This window comes from Lepisma saccharinum, chromosome 10, assembly GCF_977018435.1.
Source record: "Lepisma saccharinum chromosome 10, izLepSacc3.1, whole genome shotgun sequence".
Lineage (NCBI taxonomy): Eukaryota > Metazoa > Arthropoda > Insecta > Zygentoma > Lepismatidae > Lepisma > Lepisma saccharinum.
Window position 1 is genome coordinate 16859666 of NC_139238.1, and position 21170 is coordinate 16880835.

General features: G+C 37.2%; 1 protein-coding gene across 6 annotated transcripts in view; it reads right to left on the minus strand.

Moving 5' to 3' along the window:
- tho2 (THO complex subunit 2-like protein) overlaps nucleotides 1-21170 on the minus strand; it is a 128132-nt gene that overhangs the window by 11754 nt on the left and 95208 nt on the right. For 5 of the 6 annotated variants that reach the window (XM_083129603.1, XM_083129607.1, XM_083129605.1 and 2 more), the window contains exons 29-30: nucleotides 5862-6014; nucleotides 4066-4126 (exon numbers count right to left, since the gene is read on the minus strand). In XM_083129603.1, the coding sequence (XP_082985729.1) occupies nucleotides 4066-4126; nucleotides 5862-6014 (214 nt within the window). Of the gene's footprint in view, nucleotides 1-4065; nucleotides 4127-5861; nucleotides 6015-21170 lie in introns of those variants that run through there. The other variant, XR_014442289.1, reaches the window with a different exon arrangement.

Sequence of the window (21170 nt, forward strand, 5' to 3'; positions counted from 1 at the left end):
GCTTAACGATAACGCTCGTTGTGAATATTGCGCAGCAACCAAAAGAAATCAAAAAAGATGTAAGAAAATGAAAGAGATGTGTTACTTGATGGAGGTACCTCCCTTCGTATAGTTTGAACATTAATCTAGTAATACACAAGTATTCCGTGTAATTCAAAGACATAAAATCTTACGGTTATCTGAAATCATTAACCTTAAAACTGTATAGTATTATTACGCAACAATTATCATGTAGCCTGGGGAGTTTTCGAGTTTATGCAATGTTAAAGAATGCATTCTTCAGACTGGCATTTTGCAATTGTTAAACTAGAAAGATTACGTGGTATAATAGTATACAGATAAATAAGTTGAACCTAAATAGTGCTTTAACCTTTTTCCGCCCAAGCATCTCGAACGAGATACCCAAATGTAACCCTCACTGTCCCAAGCATCTCGATCGAGACGCTGTGTCAAGGTCGTAGTTTTTACGTTATAACTTTTCTATTTTTGGCTAGAATTTAGATTTTATTTTTTTATATTGTTCCTAACACATGTATTTAACAGAAATGTTTTTTTGCATTTTTTTTTGTCTTCATGAAAATGGAGGGGAAAAGGTACTTCTCTTTGCGGCTCTTTTCAACGTCAAATTTTTGCCGATAAAGGAAGATGGGCTTTGTTGTTCTAACTGTTAACAGTTAGAACAACTGCATTGTTAACTGCATTCGAAGGAAACTTGTTTATCAGTATCCGATGTCAAAATGAAAGTTTTCCGTGAGGGTGCATGCAGGGGGTGCGGGGTGGGGGAAGACTGGTTGTTGAATCTGTGTTGTGAGAATGGAATTTCGAAGCATGCTGAAGGAAACCTTTTTTTTTTTTTTTTGCACAACTGTCCACAAGTTGTGACGGGTTACCCTGCATTGTCTAAAAATAGAATTTCAAGCAGCTGCAAGAATCGCCGCTCATTTTTCACTGCGTTCTAGCTTTTCGTCCGTGAATGTTGTGCGTAGGTGTCGTTTTGTGCCCAAGTGCGAGGACATTTCTTGGGTGAAGTGACAATTTTTTAAAATAATTTTTGGGGGGGTTTCTCCCTTCCCCTCCATATATACACCAAATTTGCATAAATTTTCCATTTTGTGCATTTTGACCTTTTTTTTCGGGAGGGGGGGCAGGGAGAAACACCATTTTTTTAAAGAAAAGTATTTGAGGGGATTTCCCCCCTTTCCCCCTCCATATGTACGCTGAATGTGCATAAATTATATATCGCATGAATCTGTGATTCATTCTGCGTACAACGGTATATCTTTCATATCTCTAGGTCATTTCGTTTCTGAGCTATAGTCGTTTCAAGGTACCGCTGCATTTTGAAGCTTGAATCAGTGGCGTGCCCACCATTCCTTTTGTACGTACAATTCAAGTTACATTGGTCATACGACAATGATGCAAATATTTTTCTGTTTCTTACATTCCAGCGATAATTTCTATGTGCATTTTGAACTTTTCATATCCTTTTTTTCTGGGGGGGGGGGGCGAAACTCCATTTTTTAAAAGAAAAAGTATTTTCAGGTGATTTCCCCCCTTTCCCACTCCATATATACGCCGAATGTGCATAAATTATATATCATCTGAATCTGTGATTCATTCTGTGTACAACGGTATATCGTTCATATCTCCAGGGCAAATAGTCTCTGAGCTAAAGTAATTTCAAGGTACCACTGCATTTTGAAGCTTGAATCAGTGGCGTGCCGACCATTCCTTTTGGGGGTACAACTCAAGTTACATTGGTCATATGATAATAATGCAAATATTTTTGTGTTCCTTACATGTCAGCGATCATTTCCATGTGCATGTCGACACTGTCATGTACTTTTTTCTTGGGGGGAGGGTGGGGGAACCAATTTTTTTTTTTTCGAAATTTTGAAATTTTGAGAGTTAGCCCCCTCCCACCCACCACATATATGCCGAAATTGCGTAAATTTCATATAGTCTGAATCTGGTTCATTCATCTCTCTAGGGCAATTAGTCTCCGATCTACACTCATTTAATTGAAACTCTGCATTTTGCTCAAAATCGGCTCGGTACCAAGAGGCTTACATGTGAAAATGGCCTTGGGCGCCAAAAGGTTAAGTTATAGAAAGTAGCAAATCTATCTGGGTGTTTCTTAATTTGTTGATTGTTGTGAGAAAATGTAAGCACTCACCACAAAAGGGTTTACACCTGGTAAAGGAAAATTCTATTTTTCTCGTGTAATTTTTAAAGAAGTGTGATTTTTGAAAAGTGTAATGAAAGTTCAGCTGTAATATTTCAAATCGAGCTATTTCTAAATAAATCTGTGGTTTGCATTTTTGTGTTGCATTTCCACCTAATAATCAACGTTTTCCAGGTAAACACTACACAGGTGATTTTATATTAATCATGTCATTCTATTTCAGTGGGGGAAACATCTGGGTGCATGATGGATAGAGGGGTAAGATTTTGATTAGAAATTGGACCTGTAATCTGAAATTTCCATCCAATATTAATACAACCCAGAGCATGATTCTATATGAAATTCCAGCATAGTGAAAAGAAAAAAAAAGGGGGGGGGGGAATTTGTTGTCAACAGAATTTTGTTTAAATGTTTGAAAGTTCCCTAGGTTCAAAATAGTTGGTTCTAAGGGTACTGTGGTGATTCCCTTCCATATTTCTATGGTACAGGGTGACCAAATTTAAATTGACAATTTTTTCTTTAATCGTTTATACAAGGGACTTGCTTTTTTCGGTTAGTAAGGAAATTACTGTGAAATTCCAGAGAATAGACGCCAGTGCCCCCGGATGGTTGAAACATGAAACTCGAGCTGGTTTTGGATAGGTATTAAACTTGGTAACTTTGGCTGACTGATGGCCGAGTGCACCAACGCCGATTATTTCGAAGTTCAGATGAGCGGGATCAATTTTGATCCACTCTAAATGAACTTGGTTTAAAGATTTGCATTGCACCAACGAAAAACGACGTTCAAGAGATTCCGTTCAAATGATCCGAGATTAATTTGTAAGGCTATACCTGATTGGTTGGCTAAAACAAATGACAATCAAGAACCCCACCGAATAGTGTGATGTGTTAAAGTATCAACGTGTAGGAGAAGAAAGTAATTCGGGCTGCAAACTTATCTGAATTTGAGAAATGTACTGATCAACCTTGTCGACGAGTACAAGGATGTAGTAGGGTGTAAAGAAATAATAACCTTAAAAAAGAACTGACGGCATAAGACAAAAGAATAAGGAGAAAGCATGGAACCTTCTTCTACGGGACTTCAATGCCTTACGAAATACATTCGCGAGAGAACAGCGTACGCTGAAACTCGCCCGCTCAATAAAGATATTTTATTATTATTATTACTGTATTGTGGTAAGTATTTGAATTTTTCATTTCTTAATTCTTATATATTTATATTGTCATGTCGTGTAGCAACACCATGTAGCAATATCGTAACATTGCTCTGTTCTAATTTACCTTGCACTTGCACATGTTTTGTGTTCTGGGATAGAAAGTACAGTATTTAGAAAAATTTCGACTTTGCACCACAGAACCACAAATTATTATTATTATTTTGGCAGTTTTTAGTTTACACAACTCTCGAATTATCAGCATTGTACATCCAACATATCTAGCGTTTGCACGCCCTCGATATCACTTTCCGCTTTGTTTATATTCAAAAACAACTGCCTGCAGTCGAAGCGTCAGTATCGTGAACCAGGATCGGCCACCAAAACGGTCTCGAATGGCCATTCAGAAGATAAACTCGTTTTGATGTTCCTAGATCGCGATCAAGTGTTGAACCGTCTTCGTGCAATGGAATTTTCCAGTGATCCTTTCCCGATCAGAGTTTAAAATTTGATCTTCGTTCGTGCACACGGCCATGATAGTTGTATTTGAGATTTCATGTAACCTTTAGCAGTGGGCATCCCCACTTGGGTGGACCGCCGTAACAGATCAAGTTATAAAATGCATATTTCTCCTGTCTTGGTCGTCAAAAGCAGCATCAAGATATGCTGCACCATTCTAATCTATGGTACGTTAAAACTATAGAAGTGAATATTTGTTGTTACCTTTCTCTTCATCCTTCCGCCTTTTCAATTCTGCTTGGAGAACAGCCCCTTCAGAACGGTCCTGGAAGAAAGATTAGAAATTATAATTTAAAAAACTCATACCATTAACTATGACTGTGAAGAAGCCGATGAAACAGTAAATTAAATTTTGCAATCTGCATAAGAATCAAATCCATATGTAAGGGGCATTCGAAATGTGGATTTTTCTGCAACTTTATGTGTGTCTTTTCTGTATATGATGAATATGATTTCAGGGAACTCTCACATCTTATTGGTAACAGTGAAACCACAACACTGCAGCATTGACAATACATCTCCATATAATCTATCTTCACTACCAGGCTCCGCCACAAGTTAAGTGATGGGTTAGTTCGTATGAACTATGCAGCCTGATCATTACCAGTGCGCAATTAGAGATCGGTTAGTTCATCGAACGCTCCAGCCTAATTATTGCCTATTTTTGTGGGAGCAGGAAAAGGTTTATTATCCATTTTGCCTTGACTCATCTCACTCAACAGGTCGCTAGGTGCTGTGGCTTCCCGCGAGTTGATAGCTTCTTGGAGATGAGGCCTTGCTCGAAAAAGGTTTGTTATCCAGGCTCGGCCACATCCAGAAATGGAATCTTCCATAGAAAGAGCTTTAGAATGATTGAGTATGTGAAAACAAATTCACACACAAGTGTTCACTGGGCTGTTTCAAAACAATCTGCCTCCTCGGACATCAATACAGAAGTGGTGAAACTGAGAATCACTGGAACTATTGACAGGAACATGTAAGAAAGAGTACGGGATGAGCTGAACCACTAACCGGATACTTGTTGGATCATGAATGATTGATTCATTTGGTTTACCTCACTTTGCATTTCTGCCACTTTTGGTTCGGTTTGAGTTGGTGTTTTAAGTCCACTTTATGCACAGTAAGGCTAATCGGGACTGGACCTACAGTTTAAAGTGGGATCCGAACCACTATGTGCCCCCACCAGGTATCGAAACCGGAACCCCTTGATTACAAGGCGACGACACTACCACTGCACCATCGGGGAGACCCCTGCCACTTTTAGCTATTCACAAAGATGAGGATGGGTGGTGATATGTAATTGATGATTAGGCCCGGATTCAAACCCAGGACCCCTGACATCATAGTGTATTGTGCTAACATGGAGGCTGATGGAGCTTAATTGAATATAATGTGCAGAGGCTTCCAAAATAAAGCTTGGATGGCTGAACATACAGGTGGTGTTTTTCACAGTTTGGACTGGTTTGTAAGTCTTGATTTCATTTGTTAGTTAGAGTCACTTTCGTGCCTTTTTTGCTAATTGCGAAGATGAGGATGAGTGCTGACATGATGAAATAGGTGCAGGGACATCTGGTATTGTAGCATGTTGTGCTAAACACTCCACCATAGAGGCTGGCTTGTAAATCTTGACGAACATAGAGAGTGTAAGTGGAGTCCTATGGAATGATAGGTGCAACTGCTCTATGCACCGTAGCTGTACACTCATCTCACTTAGTACTCTTGGCAGTTTGTTTCTTTATACAGCATATTTGCAGAAGATACAATTAAACCTACAAGTGTATCAATATACGCTGTACAAAGCACACCTTATTACTAACTTCATTGTCCGTTCATGGACAGCATGATCCAGGTCTACAGGCAGCTTGTAACCAATACCAAGAACAGTACATATCATTTATAAGGGTAGAATGTGATTCCACACAGCATTACATAGGTGGTTATAATTCAGCAGAAAAAAAGAAACACATTACATATGATAAAAGGGCAACTCAAATGCTTACCTTCAACAATCGTTTCCTTCCCAATTTCCTTTCTTTCTTCAATTCTTTCTCTTCCTCTGTGCTCTTATCACGAACTTTGTCCTTTGACTTTGAACGCCTCTCCTTTTTCTCAATTTTCTCCCCCTCCTGTTTCCTCTCCTCGTGCTTCAGATTCTGTGAAGACAAAAGCCAACAAAAAAATTGAGGTTACTTGTCGACGACGTGACGCTCTTCCATTTGCAAGCTTTCCCCACCACCAGTTCAGCAACTCTGGTTCCTTGGGATGAACAGCCTCTGTAGCTAACAAAAGCACCTCAAAACAAATTACACATAAACAGTTATGACTGAAGTTTGCTTTCAAAAATTATAAAACAATGCATTGCATCGTTCAATTGCAAGAGTATCGCTGCACTCTGGTGGATTACTTTTTGTGTATGATACATATAATCACCACCTCTCTCAGCCCTTGTAACACAACTATAACAAAATTATATGCATATTATTCTACACACACGTGTGTAGTAGTTCTCATTTAACTGTTAGAGATTAGGACTTTGAGTTTGATTTTAATAACAGATACTGACCAACTCAGACCCTGGATATATTGTGGACTCCACAGAATGCAATTATCTTTGCAATTACATGCAAAATGTATAATCCTTCAATAATATTGGTCCAGTATTGCGTTCCAAAGTAGATATTATCCATATCCTAGTGCTCCTACCATAGAAGGCAGTAAATGCTGCGCACACATGAACATGGAACATACAACTGACCTGTGATCTTAATTATTACATTAATTTGTAATTTTATTTTCAAATTCACTATTTTTGTTACTACACAGTCAGTGTTCATCACCATGTTCTTTCTTTTATTTCACACAGTTCCTGGCACAACAACTGAAAGAGAAATGCCAACGAAGAAGATGACAATTTCTGATCCCTTATCAGTACATTTACCATCTTTATACACATGAATGATGTAAAATAAAAAAAAATATAAAAAAAATAGTGATGGGCAATTTGTCTATTATTATTTTGCTGCCCAATGTACAAGCATATGTCACCCTTTCTGTTTGGCTCTGTTACTTCCATTCATCTTTTTTTAATTTTACATAATTTCTAACGTACATTTTATAATGCTTATATTGTAGTACATATTAAGTACATACATTTTCTGTGATACAGATATATTGTGAATTTAATGCAGTAAACATTTTCTTCTGAGTCTTGCAATTACTACCAGTGAATGGATTACACTTTTTAAAGCTCAAATGGGCCTTTGGCCAATGCCAGCAAAGTCTTTTTTTGAATTTTCAACTTCTTCCAAAAAACCAATATGATATTAAAAAATCTGAAAAATTGCATATGCTTCAAATTCATTCTACAGCATTTCCGTGAATCTTTGTGTGGTTTGCTTTCACTGTTGTCCAGATATATGCAATAGTTTAATAGTTTTATGTATCTTCACTACCAGGCTCTGCCACACCCAGAAATGGAATCTTCCACAGAAAAGAACTTTAGAGTGATTGACTATGTGAAAACAAATTAATGCACCAGTGTTCACTGGACTGTTTCAAAACAAACCATCTCCTTGGACATCAGTACAGACTCACTGGAGTTATTAACAGGAACGTGTCAACATCATGTGCACTTTCACCATCCATCCTGAAGTTTGAGGCTTCCAAAATAAAGCTGGGATGGCAGAACACAGGTGGTGTTTTTCACAGTTTGGACTGGCTCGAAAATCTTAATTTCATTTGTTAATTAGCATCACTTTCCTGCCATTTTTTTTTGCTAATGACGAAGATGAGGATGAGTGATGATATGATTAAATTGATTTAGGGACATTCACAAAGAACACCCATGACACGGTTGGGATTCAAACCTTGGATATCTGGCATAATAGCATGCTGTGTTAACCACTCCATGGACGTCGGTTCGTAAATCTTGACCACCACAAAGAGAAAATGAATTTTTACGGAATTTTGGAATATCATAGCAGTTTCTTGAAAGGAGAGGAAAATTCTAAAATGGTTTCACTGGCATCAATGAAAGGTCAGCTGAGCCCTAACCAGGCACGTCGCCTGATAATGTTCGCAAGAGCACATGAACACTCATGTATGTGTCTTAAATTACATATATATTAAATGCACACACATATACGTATATTTATTTGAAGAAATACAATGTTTGATGTACGAGTATATACACACAATTTACTCTGACACAACTTCTTTCACGTCTGATAACTTCTCTACATAATTGGTAACCATGACTCCCACAGTGTTCCATGGAAGGCGTGGAACACAATTGCTGTGCAATACAGCTGACAGCTAAGGGGCTGTTGGCCACTATATCCCGAAGATGTTCACTTCGCTGTACGAACACTGATGCAAGCGGAAACACTTCTTACATTCGGCACCAGAGTGCAGCATATACAAGGCATGTCTAGGGGGACTCGAAAATGTCTGTGCTACATAGTTGCAAACTTTAGCGAGAATTCGCTAAACCTGGCAGATTTTAGGGGAAAAGGGACAATTTCCCCTAGGTCTTTCTTGTATTACTTCAAATATACCGTGATTTTGGTGGAAAATTGTTGAAAAATATTTTGAATTGTAATTCTCACTTTTTCAATTGAAGATGAAGTTACAAGGGAGAGGAGTAAATCACAAAACATTATTGTGAGCACTCGTATGTGAACTGCAAGCGATGCCACTGGCCCTAACAAACTAGAAAACATCATTGTTTATTGTGTCAAATTGTCAAAGTATGATACAGCTAAATCAAAGAAAATGTATGTACTTCACTATTTTAAATCTTATTAGAAAAGTATTTAAAAGAATACTTATATTACTTCTTCTTGTACTTTATATACAAACATATATTATTTCTTCTTGTACTTTATATACAAACAGTTTCATAACAGACTGGAAAAAGAATGCACGAAGGGAGCTAAAATATAACTATCCTAATAACTTTTCACAGATCTTGAGCTATTTTTGTCTGTATATTAAAACAGTTTAAATGTCAGTATGTGAATATAGTGGCTATTTACCCTCATCTCAAACTTCTCCCAAATCTTTATTCTCCTTCTCATACCAACTATTCTTTTTATTATATTTAATGATTACACAATGAAGAGTAGAAACACACAATATAATGCCATATTTATGTAATACACATTCGCCACACAACGACCATTAATATTTCAATAAAATAAAACTAACTTTTGCAGTTAACATTTTTTACATGTTTGTAATTAAGACACCTATTGGCGGGAAGTGTTGATTGACCTCCTCTATGAAAATACCTCCAAACATTTCAATGAAGTGTTGTTGCAAGTTTCACATCCTATTACAGTGTTACAGACTCACACTGTACAAGTAGCCATACTTTCAGATACACTGAATATGAGTGAAGTGTGCAGACTGTACCAGCATACACAAATAGCACATCTGCATTTTCTTCTTACATGTTATGTAGGAAGGATAAGGTGTCATTTACTACTAACATTTCTTATATTTACTGTAGTTAGGGAAAAAAAGAGGGCTCATCATAAAGCAATAGGAAACTGATATTATCTGACAATAGTACTTTTAGTTTCCAACTGCCATTCATTTCACCAACTTTAGGGGGCCAAGGGATTTTTACCCCCCCCCCCCCAATTCCACAAGAAAAGCAGATATTTACACATGTTAAATACTATTTAGGCAAGTCAAAATATACAGTAGACTCTTTTAGAATTCGAACTTCAAGGGAACACGAAAAAGTTGAATTATCCAAAATTCAAATGAACAAAAACATGTCTCATTAAAGATGATTTCAAGGGAAATAAACTTCTGTATGAAATACAGAGTAATTTAAATTACATCCAGTTCAAATTTAAAATAGTTTACTATGTATATACATATATATTGAAGTTGGCACTACTGCTACAAAGTAGATATTTCCTTGGACAGATCCCTCTGAATGATCTCTAAGGTTAACATTGCTGAATTCAAGACGACATTATTCTTGGTTGTAAAGCCACAAATGCATATGAACATAACACAAAAGCCACAAATACATATACACACACAACACAAATGGAACACCACTACATAGAATTCATAAAAAGACATAAATTCAATAAAAAAAAGCAAAAAAAATCCAACCATTACTTACAAAACAGGATTACTTTTTACAAACTTCACTGTCAAATGTAACAAAATATCACATTTATTTCATCATCAGACATTATTCTTAGTATGATATCATCATTCCTAATACAAGAGCTTGAGACTTTCCTGGAAGCAAGAGATTTTCTAAGGATACCAACTATGTGAGTTGGTAGCATTACCAAGCATCACTCTTATCCTTGAAACTCCACAATATTTTCAAACTTGCAACACATTTTTGTCACAAATTTATTATGGTCTAAGTCCTTAAACTACACCAGGGTTGGCCAATAGCTTGGACTTGTGGAAGCCAGCAAGTGCTTGCATGTCTAAATACAGCAATTTGCTGGCATCCAGAATTACTGTAGCCTGATAACATCACAGATTGCTAGAAAAAAAAAATACACAAACCACCCAAGCCCTAATAACCACATTCATTTTAGGAGTATATTTTATCACCATTCAGGCCTATGAATCCCCATTTACTATTGCAGATGCAGTATATGGATCAACATTTCTTGGAGTCTGCCTCCCAACATATGTCATTTTTTACCATTTTGGGTTTGAGACAGCAGCATGCTTCCCACTTGCACACTAGTCTGGTCCAAAATTCCCAAAATGTGAGAATTTAGCAAATCACCCCTAGTTGGGTGCCAATGGACCTAAAAACACCCCACACAAAATTTGGGATCCGGGCAACATTTTCTGACCCTGTCCCATTGCCATAAGGATAACATGCCTAGAATGTAGGCATCCCCACAGAACCTGCTCTGTGAACCTCAAAGGGTCTGATCACTTCAATGTTTTTAGTTTGTTTTTGTTTTTTTAACTTGAGCTCGAAGGCATGCGAGAAGGTCATAGAAGAGTCAGAGAGTTACAGAATACATATTCATTGCAGAAACATTTCATTGGAAATTTACATAGAATATTACAAGATTATGTTAAAAAAAAGAGTACAAGTCATAACTTAAGTACATTAAAGAAGAGTACAAATACTTAATATCATACACATAATGGCAGTATTCTATGTACAAGGTGAGTGAACACCCACTATAAAATATGAAGGATTTATGTGGGTTCAATTTGTCACGATCGAAAAAGGTTAGGCCTAGGAGAAACCATAGTTGTGTGTGCCAAGTGCATACTGCATACCTTTGAGCTCAAGTATAAAATAAAATGATTAGACAGGCATAATCCTGCAGTATAAGAAAATAAAACAACGGCCTTTCACGTGTGTTTGTAATTTCATCTATTTTAAGAGAAAACAAAGAAGCAGATGTATTTACTTCACACATCTGGCTTGAAATAAAGCATCTTGGGGAAAAAAACAACAAAAAACTGACAAATTACAGGCAAAAATAATAATAATAAAGAAAACAACTTTTACCAATTTTGCTGACCTTTTCCTACCTCTGAAATTGCATTTACTTTAGATGTATCAACTATTTATGAATGTCTACATTATCAAGCTTTCACCACCAGCGGTGGCCCATCCCCAGCTGTTTCACATGTGACCGTTATCTCCCCTGCACTCTTTCTACTTTCTTTTGAGCAAGTGTGGTGCATGAGTGTTGCTGTAAGTTTTGTTCAAGGTATTTTGATTGAGTGAGTTGCTTTTAAGTCCACTTTTTGCACAGTTAGACTAATCAGAACTGGACCTACAGTTTAACCCTTTCGGCACGTATGGATATAATTGGAAAGTTCACAGCCAATGTATGATTTTTGACACTTTGTGAAAATTAATTTCTGTTACTATTTGCTATATAGACATGAAATTTCACACACTGATTCAAAATACTAAGGGATAAAAGTTATCATACAGAAACATTATGTATATTTCTTTAAACGTCAGTGTTGCCATTCCAAAATATATTTCAAAATCTGAAGAATATTTTTTTTGTTCTTACATATATATCTTTACTTTTCCAAGTATTCAGTGGATTATGGATATTCATTACAGTAAGGTAACATTTTTATTTATAATTTATCTATTACTATTTATTATTAAGTACGATTACATTGACATCGGTGACGTAAAGCGGTTTCAACATCAAGAGAAATAGTAAATTTACCATTCATCTGGGGAAAGAAAGATTACATGAAGCATACAAGAAATAAAGTTGACATTGGCATACAATCATATCTTCAGACCTTCAATTTTGTGTTTGAATACAAAATACTAAAGTTTACAAAATAATTTACAAAAGATTAGGAAATTTCCTTCAAGCATCAGTATTGCCATCTCATAATAATAAAAGTTTCTAAAAGTTTTCATTATCATTTACTTTTAAAAAATATTCAACCAATGATACATATTCGTTCAAATAAGGTGTTTTTTTATATTTTTATGTGGTATAATTTTATAATTTCATCAGTGTTGCAAACCAAACACAATTACAATATGAATAAGAAATGTAAAAATCAGCTCAACATAAAAACAAATATGTGGCATGAAAAAATGAGAAGTTCAGTTTACTATGGCATCCAAACATATGCTAGATTATAGGTTTTGGTTTCCTGATAACGTGAAATCAACAGAAGTTCACTTTCATGTGATAGTCTTCAAAGCATTCTACGAGGCACAAAGGAACTAATACCTAGTTAATGATTTGTGAATTGTCAGTAGGAGAGATGTAAATAGTGTAAATTGACAAAATATTATGTTTGTAAATAGTGGTATCATAGTGTATGAAGTTTGTGATGTCTAATGTAAGTGTCTAGATGTTTGATGTATATTGTGAAAGGTGGTGTATATGTGAATGGGTTCAGCCCTTGATGGGCGGCATAGAGTTTTAGCTGCTTTTTTAATGAAAATCACGCTAGATGTCTCTCTTGCAGAATACATTTGGATATTCACATTTGTCCTCAGTAAGGGATAAATTGGAGGTAAAACACCTTTGCTTTGTATCGATCAAATCATATTTTTTACACATACCAGGTGTATAAGCTTAAATCTGCTGTTTTGTAGTCAGAAAAACACATGGTTTGTTCATAGAAAGCAACAAGAAATTTATTCAAAGTACTTGCCCTCGCGAGCTACACATTTTGCCCATCTCTCGGGCAATTTGTGGATACCACGCCAAAAAAAGTCCTTCTCTTTCGAGGCAAACCACTCATCAAGCCATTTTCGGACGTCTGCATACGAATCGAAGTGCTGCTCAGCGAGGGCGTGGCCCATCGACGAAAACAGATGGTAGTCGGAAGGGGCCAGGTCTGGTGAATAGGCGGGATGGGGTAGCACCTCCCAGTTGCGTGTCTCCAAGTAGTTTTGGACCAGTCTTGACGTGTGTGATGGGGCGTTGTCGTGGAGGAAAATCAGCTTGTCATGTCTTTCTTGATAATCCGGTCTTTTGTCACACAGAGCACGGTGCAATTTGATCAGTTGTTGGTGGTAGCGGTGGGCAGTGACAGTTTCACCAGGTTTCAACAGCTCAAAGTAGACGATGCCCTGTTGATCCCACCAAACACACAGCATCGTCTTCCGGCCGAAGCGATTTGGTCTCGAGGAAGATGTTGATGGTTGGCCGGGATCAACCCACGATTTCTTGCGTTTAGGATTCTCGAAATATATCCACTTTTCATCACCAGTCACAATCCGATGCAGGAAAGACTTTCTTTTTTGTCTGGCAAGCAAGATTTCGCATGTGTTTTGGTGTCTCTCCAGCTGCCGATCGGTCAATTCATGCGGCACCCATTTTCCGATCTTTTGAACCTTTCCCATGGCACGTAGACGCATGGAAATGGCTGCTTGAGTAACACCCAATTGCTCGGCAAGCATCTTTTGCGTTTGGGTATCGTCCTCGTCCAAAAGAGCCTGCAATTGATGGTCCTCAACCTTCCTGGGCCGATTTTCACGCTTCTTGTCGCTCAGGTCAAAATTGCCGTCTTTGAACCGACGAAACCAATCCCTGCACATTGTTTCCGATACAGCACTGTCACCATAGGCCTCCACAAGCATTCGATGCGATTCGGCAGCCGATTTCTTCAAATGGAAGCAGAAAAGCAGAGCTTCCCGCATATGCTCTTTTTCTGGCACAAAACTAGACATGCTTACCACAGGAACACTGTCTGTTGTTGTCTGCACCTGCTAACGATGTGCACTGATTTGTGTTGGCAGATGTCCAACTCATAAAAACACCAGGTATGGCGTGCTCATGGTAGCTTCATACGCTCACTAACGCCATCTATGAGCAAACAGCAGATTTAAGCTTATACACCTGGTATATCTGCCGGGAACAAACTGGGACAGCATTGTTGGTCATTGTGCAAACAAAAAACACAGAACAGGCATCACTCGTAAAATGTAAGAAAAAACAAAGAAACCCAACTTATGCTGCACCTACCGTTCAAGTTATGTACTAAAATATCCAGCCTTTGCAGAGAAACAATTGCCAAACCGCTTAGAAACAAGCAAGAAATTTCATAAGCACTCAAAAAAGAAGAACGTATATATACGTTATCCGTGCCGAAAGGGTTAAAGTGGAATCTGAACCAATATGTGCCTCCGCTGGGTATCAAACCTGAGACCTTTTGATTACAAGGTGACGATGCTACCATTGCACCATCGGGGAGGCATTAAGGTATTTTAAAGATACGTGGTAAACATAAAGAGTTTTCCGATACAAAGAAGGTAAAAGAACTGTATATATTTTGCAAGTCACTGTTGGAGGAAGAAGACTTAATTTTTATTTCCAAAATCTCAAAAACACATCTTCATTTTTAAAAATAGATGTTTCAAGGACATAATTTCATTATAATGTGCATGACATTTGCTAAGTTTGTTATTCCGTAACAATAATCTGAGTGGTTGATGTTGGAATCTTTCAACAAAATATTAATCTGAATAAATTCTCTCATAGAAGCTTTTTTTTTATTACCCTGAAGATGAGAGTGGGGTTAGCTCTCAAAAGCTGTTCCAGAATTGACCTCGTCGATAGTCTGAGAGAATTTATTCAGCACTTGTCACCAGGAAAGCTTCAAGTCTTAATCTATTTTATAATTTTTGGACTATAAGAAATATGGAATGACCCAATGACTATACAACGTAAATAGTACAGTCAATATCCTCGAAAGAAAATTTGTGTGGAAATAATTCTCTCAAAATACAGTAACTGATAGAAAAGTTCTTCTCTTTTATTAATGTGAAAATAAATAAGAATACTATTTTCAAAATAAGCTAATGTTATACATGTTGGAATTTAGCACTTGCTTCACCAGTATAGAACAGTTTTGTTCTAAAATATGTTTATATTCATTTACATAGTTCCTGAAGTGGTATTAATTTATTCCGGTTTCCTGTCCTCTTCATTCTTGATATATGAAGACTAGTCCAAAAATAAGTCTAGCTTAGAAATGTTTTCAGATGTCTTGAATGATAATGCTTGTTCCAATGTGTCACAAAGAATGTGAATTCAAGTTTGAACCCCTTCACTTCATATTCACCAAACCTCTAACCAGCTAATTATCAACTTTTAGCCACTTACCATAAGGTAAGAATTCATATTTTGGCACCCAATATTTGCAAAAGTATGTATGTACTTTTTTTCCTTTACGTGAACACGTCAGTCAACTCTCGAGATATTTCATCTGCACCAAATGGTTATTAGTAGAGCTAGGAATTTATGACCTAAAATTTCCATAACTATACTCTAAAATATTATATGCTCTAACAATACAGTAATCTTATAATTAAAATAATGTGTTTTCTTCATGGAATGAACTATTTTTAAATAAAATAAAAAAAACAGAAGAGAAACACATAAAAATTATGAAATATCAATGCCATATGCTATGATATTTCCACATACTTCTTGCTAGTTCACTTTGCAAGCCCTGAGTTGCAATGTATAATGACCATTCATGCACATTTTTCATAAATGGTAGCATGCTACCAGCTAAAAAAAAACTTGAAAAAAGCTTCTTTCTGCTTTGAACATAAGAGGAACAACTTCAATCCACTTCAAGAATAGCTAAGTGTAAGGCCAGCCACACATTAGGTCTGACACATTGCGACGTGTCATTTTTGTTGCAAACCGACTCGGGAAGGTTTAACATGAGGCTCTTATGGACAGCCGTACACCGGATGAAACATTTGACTAGAGTCACATTGCGACAAAACGATCTGCACATGTGTGAATCCATCGAATTCAGCCACAGACAGGAAAAGGGGGCAACTTGAAGCAAGCAATAAAATGCAGTGTTTTAATATTACATTAAATGTTGTTGATTTAGTGTTTTAAGTCCACTTTATGCACAGTAAGGCTAATAGGGACTGGACCTACAGTTTAAAGTGGAATCTGAACCACTCGTTCCTCCACCGGGTATCGAACCCGGGACCCCTTGATTACAAGGCGACGACGCTACCACCGAGCCATCGGGGAAGCCACTATTACATTAAATGGTTAATATAGTATTTTGTGACAGAAATATATTCAATTCACAACATATAAACTGATACATCAATTCTACATACACATTGATGCATTGATTCTGCTGTAAAATGTTATAGTATACCTAAAATGCATTGTTACCTGCTTCCCGACTTAATAAAGACCTAGACCTATTGCGTACTTGGATGAAATCTACAATCAGATTTTAGCTAATGAACAAAGTGACTCATTGCGTTGCTTTGTGACTCATGTTGCGTCACGTTGCTTTGTGACTCATCATGTTGCATCGCGTTGAATACGGTGTGCAGCTGGCCTAAGAGAAAAGCATATCTTGAAAAACCAATTGAAAAAAAGTTGAATATGATTCAAAAATGGTGAACATATGTTCTATCAAAGTAAAAATGGTCAAATATGCATATACAGGGGTGTTCAAAAAAATGTATACACACTTTAAAATGGAATAGCTGCTATATTATTGTGAGTATTACAACAATACAAAGGAAAAAGTTACAACATAGACACAGTTTCTGCATACAATAAGTGCTCAAACTGCAAACCACCAGCCTGCAAACACCTTTGCACACGATGTTGTACATTCCTGATGACATCTTCCACAGTAGCCACAGGGATTGCTTCACAAGCCATTTCAATTTCATGACGTAGGTCCACTAGTGACCGTGGCTTCTTACTGTACACTACGTCCTTGACAGTCCCCCACAAGTAAAAATCTAGGGGGGTAAATCAGGCGAACTTCCAATACCACTCCAGAATGTTTTTTTCATGCCTCGAATGACAGCCGTGTTTGCGTTATCGCTGAATTTTCTCCACTTATTGCATTGCATCGCATTGCGCATCACATTGCCCAATGCATTGTGTCGCTAACACTATCTGTTGCTGTTTCTGAACAATAGTACTACACGTTGAACCCATAGGCAACGCAAATTGAAGCGTATTGCATGTATGACATACTTTTATAGTGTGTATACATTTTTTTGAACACCCTGGTACACATGCCCTAATGAAGCAATTTAGAGTTCATGAATGTCATGACGTAGTTTAGGAACATGTAAAAATTTTGCAGTCATGAAAATTCTGGTCCTACTTATTATGAATAAGAAAGCTACCACAGATAAAAGTCATTATGTAAGCAACAAAATATTATTTGACAAATGTACATTGGAGACAGAAATGTAATATCGAAAACTGCAAAGCAAGTGGAATGGCATAGGAGAGAGGTGAAGTATAGATCCCACACAAAGGAAATACAAGATTGAGACAGTAGGAAGCATGATGGTATTTGAGTTTGAATGTTCTAAACACAGGTGATATCAGTTGACTCCATTTAAAGTTACCTACCTGTGTGAGAGATGCAAATTAAGAAACGATTTCACAAGTGTAATATGACTTCATATACTTTTTTTATTAGCTTGGTTAGAAAATAATGTAACTGTTCACATAAACTTGCCAAGTGGAAGTGCAGATTACTTCTGCGAGTGGCACCACGGGGTGGGCTGTATTTCCCAGTAGTGTAGTGCCAGTTGTAATGTGAACAAGTGAGATGCTCTCTTGCTGTTGTGTCATCATGGAACATGACTATAACAGGCAACAATGAGTCTTTCTTCAGCTTATCAAAAAGCCCATTAAGAAGCAACAATCAATACATTGGAAGCACAACAGCAGCCAGTAAAAAAAAAAAAAAAAATTCACATGTGGGAAAGTGGGAAACAGCTGCCAGCATGCTGCTGTTGGGATAGCTCTGCAAACCCCCCCACGGTGAGGGCTACTGCAACCAGCTCCATTATGAGAATTCAACAGAAAGGCAGGGAAATGGCAAACATGTATTTTTGTTTTTACACAATAACGCCAGGTCCCCTCAAACACATTAACAGTATGCCTTCCTTGATGGCAAGAAAAAGCCAGTACGTGGCCAGAAATATCACCGATGAAGAGTACTTACAGGAGGCTGTCTGCTCTTGATGTCATACCACCCCCAAAAGACTGGTTCAGTCACACACTTATGAAGCTTCTAGTGAGATGGTGTCAACATACTGATGAGGCAGGGTAAGAATATGACCAGCATGCCTAAAAATCTGAAGTTGCTGGTATGGGATCTTCATGTCCAAATCAGGCAAGTCTCATTCTTTTCCAGCCGACCCAAGCATATACAAATGCAACAAATTTGTACTTTCTTGGTGCCTCAAAGAGATCCTGATTCTGTTTAAATTTAATTGAACAACAAAATGATGCAAGTACAGCAGTAGAACATGTTCAAAATATTAGGTAGACATCTGAAATAAATTAAACGATAGTTTTTTTTTTTGGCATACATTCAAGGGTATGCACTTATGTCCTGGTGCCTTTAAATAAACCAGGACGTCAGTTGCTCAGAATTTATCGGTTCCCCTACTTTTCCTTTCTTCATATTCTTTATTTATAATATACACATAAAATTACGTGATCCTATCACACTGCCTTTTTAGTTCATTTCTGTGACCTTTAACCACCATAATTCATGATCTATGCATGCCTCTCCAAACAATGTAAACAGCCAAGTTGAGTATCTTGAGAACCGGTCAATAGGCATGATGGAACTATATAACCAGTTAGTGCATGAGTGAAGAGACTATCTTTAACCTCAAGTTGCACATTCATCTGCAGAATATACTCAAAATTGATGTAGAAGGATCTAGGGAGTGATTCATTGTGCAATACACAAATAATATTGTGACTATGCTGTCAATATAGCATGCTGTCCAATATGAGACTATGCGTACATTTTTAATTATGGAATTTTTAGTTTTAACACAATTTCCTGAAGAGAAGGTTAGGTAAAGTTCCCTCTGCACTTTGCACCATGCCATGAGGCATAGAGGGGGATGTCGATGATATAAATCTAGGCCATTTTGAAGGTGATGTGATCAGCACCATGCTCTGCCTGCCTTTACTCCTCAGGGATGCTCCAAGGTACCCATTTGAGGCTGGGTGCATACTAGAGCAGCTTTATGCAGGGACAAGATTGGAAAAATTTCGACCCTCGATCACCCCCCTTGGGAATCGAACCCAGGTGTCCTGCATTGAAGTGAGATGCCCTAGACTAGACAATCGTGGCTCCCCACAGAGAAGGTTAAAGAAGTACACAGCATATGAGAGTGATTCTTCACACACATGGACAGTAAGGTTCCTTCTGACTGGTAACCAAGTTTCAATCAAAGCTAGGTAACTAATTCTAAAGGTGTTCAACATGCCTGGATATTTTCTGGACGAACAATGTAGATGAAATACTAAAATAAAATAAAAAAGGTTCTTTTGCACTTTTCTACGATAGGGGAATGTTAACTGAGAGTTATATGCTCGCAAGGGTGCCAGATGCACAAAAGAAGTCATATCTATATTGGTAGCTTTTTGCACCATGTTATGAGAAGAGGGCATTTCTGCAGACACACAACTCACAAGCAGCGGTGCAGAACTGCTGTGTGAGAATGGACTATGGGAGACATCACATGGTCTGCTTCCCATATAATTCTCACACACCAGTTCTGCAAGTTGTGTCTGTTCATGGTTCTAGGTAATAAAAGTGTCTTGTGCATATATATTACTCCTCAGTTTATGAAAAATTTACATGCAACTTAGCACTTGCAGGTACACAACACACAAAAGAATATGGTAATTCTTTTGAGACATATGAGGGTCATCCAGAAAAAAATGAATGTTTTGATGTAAAACAGAAACAACACGTGTGTGCAAAAAAAAAATATATATATGGTAAAGAAACTACATACCTTCTTATAATATTCCACATATTCACCACGTCCATTCAAGCACTTATCATAGCATGATAATAGTTTATTGATACCACCATTGCACTCAGTTGCCGCTGATATACTCAACCATGTAGTGACATGTCCTATATGACGGACAGCCAAATTTCAAATTTGTTTCTTTGCTAGCATGTGTTTGTAGCCTTACTTTTACTTAAAAAAATAGGCATCACTCATAACCATAGTGTCAGATAAATTTTTTTAACATGAATGCATTGTTTTCCCTATTTTTCTGGATACATGAGGTGTGTCTTGAATTCTTTTTTTGACATAAACATAAACAATTAGTGAGCCATTGTTTGTACAATACTGAACCATACGCAGGACAATACAGTTATACATGGCTTACATCAGGGATGGCAAAATTTAATTAAAAAAATAATTTAAAAACTTTGATATTTCCAGCCGATGGCAAACATGTTCTCTAGCGGCATGTGCTTGTAGCCTGGTCAGTACTGAACAAAACGAGGTATGACTTGTAACTACAATTAGTAGTTTCAGATATATTAAATTTTCATAACAACAAGTATGGACTTTCAAGTTTTCCTCTGAAAATACACTGTAGTTCCATTTTTGGCACAAATACCAAGAAAGCTGGTCCACATTGTAAGGGTTGAAGCAATGATGGATTACTGTCTTTGTCGCATCATGCATTTAGTCAGTTCATCATTCATTGTAATTAACTCAAGCAGCATAAAGGAATGTAAAATAATGCATAGAGAAAGAATCAATAGTATCTACCCAAATCCTTTGAGCAGGTCGTAAATACATCGAAGATGACTTCAGTGCAAAATACTGCATTGTGTATGGTGGAGGAGGGAAGATACCACACTTTATTCACCACATCATTGCCGAAAACTGGTATATTTTCTTCCCTGCTCCTATCATATTTGTTCTAAGTTTAAACTCATGCATTTTATCACATTGTTTTGGAGTACCCATGCTTCACCTGTCTTCACTAACA